Below are 9,512 nucleotides of genomic sequence, written 5' to 3' on the forward strand. Positions count from 1 at the left end.
TTTCAATATCATCCCTTTTATATGCGCTAGCACCAGATACTTATGATTGAAGTCGGTGCCAAGCCAAATCTAAAAAGCGATAACACACTGTCTAACCGAATGCCAACCCTGGTGAGGTTCGAAAAGAAAGTAAGAAAGGTGTCCATTCGTTTTTTACGTTTCTAGTTTCAAGGTTTGGATCTGAATCCATCAAGATTTGAGGAGTTTTCTCAATTCCTCATGGAACCCATCATCACAACTGGGCCTTAAAAAATATTTCTTAATTAATACTAAAATCGCTATAGTATCTATGTACCTATGCCTATAACATTTGAGAAGTTCTTGCAATTTCTCATGGATCCCGTCATCAGAATTGGATTTTGACAAAAATGAGACCGAGTATGAACAATATACTTAGAATCCAAAAAAATCATTTTCCAAATCAGTTTAGAAATGACGGAGTTTAGAGGTAAATAACATGCAAAAAAAGGTGGAATTTGTAACCTCCTCCTTTTTTTGAAGTCGGTAAAAAAAATCAGTGAGTATTCTCGTCACGCGTGCATTCTTAGCGTTGAGCTAAAAGGCGGCTCGAGCAACCTCGTGGGAAATTTGAAACTGTCCTGAAACACACAGCAGTGTGAATGACGATAAAGGAACTATGTTAAAAGGCAAGTCACAATCGAAGACAGCAAGAATCTTAATCCAGTGCCAGAAATGTTATATTTTTGTGTTTTGTGCAGTAAAGCTTAAATAAATAATAGTATGATTTTCTCTATAATCTAGTGACACCCTTGTGCAACGGTAAAATTCCCGACTCCTGTTTAAAACCGCATAGCAATATCACAAAAAATATAGAAAATAACACTAAACGTATGACATTGAAACCGAATGAGTCACTTCCCGTAGGAGTTAGGTAAAGTCCCTATCGGTGCCTGCCTCTATAAAATCACACAGCAGAATGTTCCCAGCTTTAGTAATACATTGTCAAAATGGGAGTAAAGTTGTTTGTGTTCCTCGTGTTAATAGTGGTCCTGGGTGTCGTGAAAGCCGCTGTTGTAATAAATGTGTTTGAAGATGGTAAGTTTCTATCTGTAGACCAAATTAAAGAAAATTCCAAGTACTTACAAGTTTAAATTCATTCGCAGTTTGTGTAGCCTATATCACCTTGGCCATAAGGAAAATCAATTAATCATTCATCGAAATGAGCTCAGTAGTTTTGACTCTACTATGGAACGTACCAACGTGGTCGTACGTTCCATCGACACGAACTTAAATCATATACATTTTAAGTATGTACCTACCTGACATAGTTTTTTTAAGATTATAACAATCGGTTAAAATAGATTTCCGTAGTAATGGTGTGAACCATTGGCAATGTGAGGTCAGGAGTCATTTTAATATGTTGATTGATACAATATCATTATTGTGTCAATCAGCTAATAAAAGACTTTCAGCTTATGTAGAGCAGCTATTTATTTAAAGATTCATCAGACAAAAAAAAAGAATTGTGGTGGTATGCAACTTTGGCCATGATTGTAAAAAAAATATGTATTTAGACAAAAATAACAAGCCAGGAGGACTCAATGCAGACTCGGTAGAGGTGTGTAATGAACTTGAATGTGAAAATATTTGTCGCGTCCAAGGCTTTGCTAGTGGCCAATGCATCGTGGGGCAGTGCAAATGCAGCCAAACCACATATACGGGTACGTTTTAAATTAGATTCTAACAAATACCATAATATAAAAGTAATTCTTATGACTAAATAAAACAATACTAGACAAAATAAAAAAAAACATTCAATTCCAGATAACAGAAACACCTTGGAGGGTGGTTGCAACAACCGAGCATGTGACCAGCTATGTCGGCGGCTCGGCTTCACAGGGGGCGTCTGTGTCGGCGACAGGTGCAAGTGCGACAACTTTTCTCCACTAATAGGTGCCTAGGATTATTTCACAATTCACAATCATTCTGTATACTAAGTTGTTTAATAAAGTTATTTAATTTCTACGAATGATAATCCTAGTTAATTGCTATAAATAGGTATTATATTATCAATGTACGTTTCAGATAACGAAAACACCTTGGAGGGTGGTTGCAACAACCGAGCATGTGACCAGCTATGTCGGCGACTCGGCTTCACAGGGGGCGTCTGTGTCGGCGACAAGTGCAAGTGCGACAACTTTTCTCCATTAATAGGTAGGATTATTCCACAATAATTCTGAATATTTAGTTGTTTAGTACCTAAAGTTATTTTCTACGAATGATAATCCTAGTTAATTGCTATAAATATAACTATTTTCATTTGTTTCAGATAACGAATACACCTTGGAGGGCGGTTGCAACAACCGAGCATGCAACCAGCTATGTCGGCGACTCGGCTTCACAGGGGGCGTCTGTGTCGGCGACAGGTGCAAGTGCGACAACTTTTCTCCACTAATAGGTAGGATTATTCCGCAATCATTCTAGGTATACTTAGTTGTTTAATAAAGTTATTTTCTGCCAACGATAATCCTAGTTATTTGCTATAAATAGGTAAAGTATTAAATATATTCTCAATATACGTTTCAGATAACGAATACACCTTGGAGGGCAGTTGCATCAACCCAGTATGCGACCAGCTGTGTCGGCGACTCGGCTTCACAGGGGGCGTTTGTGTCGGCGGCAAATGCAACTGCAACCGCTTTTCTCCACTAATAGGTTGGATGATTTCAAAATAATTAATAATGCTGTATAAGTACTTAGTTTTTTACTGTAATTATTTCCCAAGAATGATAATCGACTCAAAAAATCTTTTTTTTTGCATTAGTTAAGGCTATGCGATTTTTTGTGGTATCATAAAATAAAACCTACTTTTCTTGCCCGATCCTTATAGGCACATTCCACCCTTCTACTTCTTTAAAGTTATTGGTTAAAATATACTTTCATTTATTTTCAGATAACGATTACACCTGGGAGGGCGGTTGCAACACCCGAGCATGCGAACGGTTGTGTCCGCGACTCGGCTTCACAGGGGGCGTCTGTGTCGGCGACAGATGCAAGTGCGACAACTTTTCTCCACTAATAGGTAGGATTATTTCACAATCATTCTGTTTACTTAGTTGTTTAGTAAAAAGTTATTTTCTACGAAAGATAATCCTAGTTAATTGCTATAAATAGGTATTATATTATCAATGTACGTGTCAGATAACGAATACACCTTGGATGGCGGTTGCAACAACCGAGCATGCGACCAGCTATGTCGGCGACTCGGCTTCACAGGGGGCATCTGTGTCGGCGACAGATGCAAGTGCGACAACTTTTCTCCACTAATAGGTAGGATTATTTCACAATCATTCTATATACTTAGTTGTTTATTAAAAAGTTATTTTTTACGAAAGATAATCCTAGTTAATTGCTATAACTAGGTGTTATATTATCAATGTACGTTTCAGATAACGAATACACCTTGGATGGCGGTTGCAACAACCGAGCATGCGACCAGCTATGTCGGCGACTCGGCTTCACAGGGGGCATCTGTGTCGGCGACAGATGCAAGTGCGACAACTTTTCTCCACTAATAGGTAGGATTATTTCATAATCATTCTGTATACTTAGTTGTTTAGTAAAAAGTTATTTTTTACGAAAGATAATCCTAGTTAATTGCTATAACTAGGTGTTATATTATCAATGTACGTTTCAGATAACGAATACACCTTGGAGAGCGGTTGCAACAACCGAGCATGCGACCAGCTGTGTCGGCGACTCGGAATCACAGGGGGCGTCTGTGTCGGCGACAGATGCAAGTGCGACAACTTTTCTCCGCTGATAGGTTGGATGATTACAAAATATTGAATTATGCTGTATACCTACTTAGTTGTTTACTCTAATTATTTTCTAATGACAAACGAGTCAATAACTTTTATAGTATTAGTTAAGGCTATGCGACTTTTTGTGGTATCATAAAATAAAGCCAACCATCAAACCATTCCATCCTTCCACTTCTTTTAAAGTTACTGGTTAAAATGTAATTTATTTTCAGATAACGAATACACCTCGAAGGGCGGTTGCAACAACCGAGCATGCGACCAGCTATGTCGGCGACTCGGCTTCACAGGCGGCGTCTGTGTCGGCGACAGGTGCAAGTGCGACAACTTTTCTCCTCAAATTTCAGATAACCTTGAAAAATTGGCTTGCAATGACTCATCGTGTAACTCCTTGTGTCGGCGAAAAGGCTACCTCTATGGCGTTTGTGTAAACAACAAGTGCGAATGCAGTAAGTTCTCAAAAAAACTTACATACAATGAAATAGAAATCGTCAATGGTGAAAATGAAAATCTTGTAGACTATCAAATTATTTGATTTTTCGAATAAAATTATCGTAATAATGCTTTATCGCTGCATAATGAATTACCTATTTGGGTTTTGCATTGTAGAGTCTGGCTAGCCAAATTTTGTTGACAGATATTTGCCGGTTGTATCACAAATTGTCTATGATTAAAAAAAAAGTTTAAAGTCAATTTATGTATTTCATTCAAATTGTTGACTATACCAAGATTACCGAGTGAGGTCCGTAAACTATTATTTAAGCTCGTAAATAATTCCGACAATGTGCGAAGTCGACGTGAAGCGTTGTATAATGAAAAACTGCAATGTTTGCAAGTCGCAAACAATTTAGTAGGTTGGTGCTCTATTATTATTTTGATACTTTAAGTACTAGTTGTAACATTTGCCTATTACTTTGATTAAGTAGGTACGTGAATTTATTAATGCCTGAATCTCATAAACAGGACAAGTGTATAAAGAAACGAATAAACTAAAAGTTCTGGAAAATATCTATAAACTCTAAACATTGGAACGTAAACATAATGTATGTGTTTGTCATTGACTGTACTTTAAATAGAGGTAGAAATTATGTGAGCTGACTTTGAGTGCACGTAAACATATATTTAACTTATTTCCTTAGGTACCTTACGTGTGCACAGAAAATCAAAAATATTGTCTAGTATCAAAACTATAATTCCGACTACACAAAGTTTGACCAGCCCAATATTTTTTGATTTCCCGCCAAAAAAATGTGTAAAATTTCAGTAGCCAGACTCTATTTCGCTTATCTTTCTACATTATGAATTTTTTGGTACCTACAAATAAAATAATACTAGATAACCATATTGTTTAATTGAATTATGAAGGTCCTGAAGTAGTTAAAATATTGTATGCAGTAAATATGCGACGTAAAATTAAGCCCACATGACCAAAGTTTTGTAAGTAACATGTATCATTAAATGGATTAAAAAAACCGGCCAAGTGCGAGTCGGACTCGCGTTCCAAGGGTTCCACGTACATTAAGTCCAACTCACTCTTGACTGCACATTTCTAATAGGTTTTCCTGTCATCTATAGGTAAAGAACTATTTTGTGTATTTTTTTCAAAATTTTAGACCCAGTAGTTTCGGAGATAAAGGGAGGGGGGAATGGTCATTTTTGGCTATTTTCTTAAATAACTTCTAACCTTTTTATTTTAAAATTATAAAGAAAATATATTCGAAATTCTCAAAATGAGTTCTTTCATTTACACGATATACCATAGTTAGAAAAACTTATTTTTTTAAACTTTCTCATTTACCCCCGTAAAGTGGTCCCCATGTTTAAAATTCATTTGGTCATTTGTATTTGTCTTTGGGTCACTAATTTCCATATATTATGTGTACCAAATTTAAACTTAATTGGTCCAGTAGTTTCCGTGAAAATAGGCTGTGGCAGACGGGCAGACAGACAGACGCACGAGTGATCCTATAAGGGTTCTGTTTTTTCCTTTTGAGGTACGGAACCCTAAAAATACAAAATACTACTTAGATACTGTTTTTATTAAAACCTTACTGCTTTTTATTTACCTACTGTTATCTATGAAACTTGGCAGACGCTAATAATTCCCAAACAATTAGACAACACAACAAAAACACTAAAATGGCACTTATAGTGTTATGCGTCTCAGGTACGGATATGTCTGTACAATTACTCTAAGTTTTTTTAATCTACCCGAATACTACGAATTTACCCTTGTGATCATTATCAGACTATCAGATATAGGGGAGTCACCGCTGTTTATGAATTATCTCTGATAATAACTAATGGGAGTGTGATATTCATAGGTACAATCGCCTGCGCTCGCGGTGTTTCAGTTAAGAAAGAATTGCCTTAATCCTTACTGCCTGCTACCTGCAAGGCGTTCAAACGAGTATCGCCCTAAGGGTGAAACACCGCGAGCGCAGGCGATTGTAATGGGGTTGGCCGGTGGAAGTTTTTAGCAGATGGCGCCATCATAGCTTGCCCCGTCAATCCCTAGAATTGTGTCAAATTTTTGTTTTTTTAATACCCTGGATGCCAGCTCTTTAAGCCAAATCTCATAGAAAAAGGGGCAAGCTATGATGGCGCCATCTAGGCAAACCTTTGACAGTTGCCAACCCCATTGCTACTTATTTAATCAGTGGGATTTGGAAAATGTAATGTAATGATACCAATGATGGTTGCAAGATAACTTTTTTTTAAATTATGGTGTTGAATAAAAGTATTTAAAAAAGTGTAACGCGTAAATGTAGCCATAGCTCAGTTAACCAGCTTTTTATGTAACTAGTTTTATAATTGTGTGAAGAATCCTTATTTTCTTTCCCCTTGCAACTCCTCGAGTTTCCCAAGACAAACACGATGTTACGAGGTTGGAGCAACATCTCGAGGGAATTGATACGTACCGCCAGCTTTCGTAAAGTATTTGTGTACATGGAAGTGCTTTCAGATTAAAAAAAAGATAATATTGATGTAATATTCCTAGGATGTATAACATTAATTGGAAAACCAGTTTGAATTTGGAACTTATATATGGAAAATAAGAGTCAAGCCTATACGAGTAGTCCTTCGAGCAACACGGAAGGGAGGCGGCATTCGCACTATTTCCCCTCTGCCGAGGTACAAGATTAGCGCGTCAATCTAATCTAGCGCGGGTAATAAAACTAGTTGCACTTGGATTTTTCACTAGACCGAGTCCAGACGCGCGCGTGAACACTGCTGCACAAAAATGCCTGTTTGCTCGGTTTTTTGTTATAAAAAGAGGTCGGGGACATCAAATTTACAAAAAGAAAGTGTTACATTTTACATGTAATATTTTTTTTACATATCATACGTTTAATTACATTCGAACACAATTATTATATTTTAGTCTCATGTAACTGTTGGATTTATCGATTTTGCTCGCTCAGTACAAATTGCGGATCGGTCGAGCGACAAATCCGACTTCTCATCTCTCAGAATACAATAACATACTTCAACGAAAATGTGTTAGTGTGCGTGTTGTGACACTTGTCACTCGTTCGTACACAAAAAGAGATCGAGGTTTGCAAGATTTGTCTTTGACGTGTGTCATTTTCTATGTATTTGTGTCGTCATTACAGATTGGATTTTGTATGTAAGTGTGTGAGAAGTGCGACTGTGTGCACCTTTCCCCCCGCGAAAAATGGCAGAAAGATTTGTACGGTGAGATATCGCTTGGGCCCCTCCCTTCCGATGTGTCGGAAGCCGGTGTTGCTCGAAGCTATAGTCCGACAAGAAATTGTAGAAAATTATTGAGGGCGCCACTACCTACGTAACTGTCACATTTTTGACATAAAATGCTTAAACATGGCAACAATTTAGTATGTAAATTTGAGAGTTCCATTTTATTTTATTTCTTGACCACATGAACTTATTAAATACGCACATGGAAACCATGGAGCAAGAGAGCCAACACATACCTAGATAATAAAAAAAGGGGGTGTGTAATGCTTAATATAATTATAAAAAAAATATCATACATTTGTTATAACGCCATTTTATATATTATTTTATGTTATAATGTAATTTTTATTATACGTTTCCTTTGTTATATTGTGATTTCATCTAAACTGTCATTGCTATAATGCCTATTGTAATATAATTTTTAAATAGTATATAGACATATTTTATAATGACATTTGTTATATTATATTTTTGTATAACGTAATACTTCATACAATTTTATCAAGTATAAATACATATATTGTATAACATTTATTGTCATATTTTATTTAATATTAGGTCATTACCTATGAAATTGGCGTTTTGTTCGGAGAATTTCAACGAAACACGAATTTCCATACAATTAATTTTGCGGATATTTTTTTGATGGCTAATTCAAACCAAACAAAATTTTTCCAGTAATTTTTGACACCTTTAAGGTATGTTTTCAATATCTCCATTTCTTGAAAATTGGTACCATTAGAAAAATATAAGTAATTTTAATACTCGAACCGACAGCACATGAAAAGACCTATTTTCAAGGCTTAATTCTGAACACTTAACAATAAAAAATAACAATTAATTGCTGTCAAGCAGTTTGGCGAAATCATATTGTAGTTTTATTGTAATTGTGTATGTACTTTTGTAAAAAAAAAAAAACTAGGATCAGACTTATATCTATGAACAAAAACGCCAATTTCATAGGTAAGGACCTAATAATAAGATAATAACATAAAGTTTTAAGTACATATTTTTTATAACTAGTACGCAGGCCTACTTCTTTTACTAGCTATTTTATTCTAGGGAGGACGCAGTCTAACCTAACCAAACCAATTTTTTCACGGTTTTCGATTCTGCGGGGCCCGCAAGTTCAAACCTAACCTAAACCACTTTTTTGCTAGGCATTTTATTCTAAGGAGAGTCAAAGTTCTAACCTAACCTAACCCTCCTTTTGCTAGGTAGTTATTCGTTTGTGCGGAGTCGCAGTTCCAACCTAACCTAACCCATTTATGTCATGCAACTATTATGCCACACAAATAATTATGTGATGTCACTTGTTATAATAAATAATATGCTTTAGAGTATGTAATAATTATGGCAATGTATATTAGACCAAGTGTAAATATACCTTATAACCATTATACCAATTATAACATTATGTATACCGTTAATTAGGTATTACGGTAGTATGCCATTTATTACGTTATTCAAAATAACGTTATAACTTATAACAAACTATAATATATCAAAAGTAATTATAACAAATGTAATGCACCCGCTAAAAGGTTACAAAAATGCGTGGTTAATAAATTTTAAAATTAAATACAATTAATTTTAGTATTTATGTTGGCTATGCTGGCAACAAAGGTTTCCAATGTCATTTTCGGTTTTCGTGTACGGTAGGGTAAAGGTAAACAGAGTGAAGATAATATCATATCTGTAGTGTATGCGACCTCCGGCCGCAGAGCTATTTGGAATGGTTACGTCGTTTTGAAGGATATGTCATGTCAGTCAATAAATGGTGAATATCCTGAATGCATCTCGTCTACATTGTATCCCTGCATTGATATAGAATAAGAACTGGATACCCAATCAGCCGCAAAAAATGGCCCCGCAAAAGTAACGTTAAAACAGATCACGCGTTACTTTTTCGTTTAGTCTTGTATTGGACCGCTCAAATGTGAAGTTGTCAACAATGTCGTAAAATGGTCGTAAAAATATGCAAAAACAACAATGATAAAACGAGGAAAA

General features: G+C 35.9%; 1 protein-coding gene across 1 annotated transcript; it reads left to right on the forward strand.

The window, feature by feature from the left end:
- Positions 1 to 953: 953 nt before the first annotated feature.
- LOC134806733 (tenascin-like) lies at positions 954 to 4,317 on the forward strand. Its single transcript, XM_063780053.1, has 10 exons — positions 954 to 1,056; positions 1,786 to 1,914; positions 2,047 to 2,175; positions 2,291 to 2,419; positions 2,548 to 2,676; positions 2,915 to 3,043; positions 3,163 to 3,291; positions 3,411 to 3,539; positions 3,659 to 3,787; positions 3,998 to 4,317. The coding sequence occupies exons 1-10, from the start codon at positions 969 to 971 to the stop codon at positions 4,315 to 4,317; spliced, it is 1,440 nt and encodes a 479-aa protein (XP_063636123.1). The 5' UTR covers positions 954 to 968.
- The last annotated feature ends 5,195 nt before the right edge of the window (positions 4,318 to 9,512 follow it).

This window comes from Cydia splendana, chromosome 3, assembly GCF_910591565.1.
Source record: "Cydia splendana chromosome 3, ilCydSple1.2, whole genome shotgun sequence".
Taxonomy (NCBI): Eukaryota; Metazoa; Arthropoda; class Insecta; order Lepidoptera; family Tortricidae; genus Cydia; species Cydia splendana.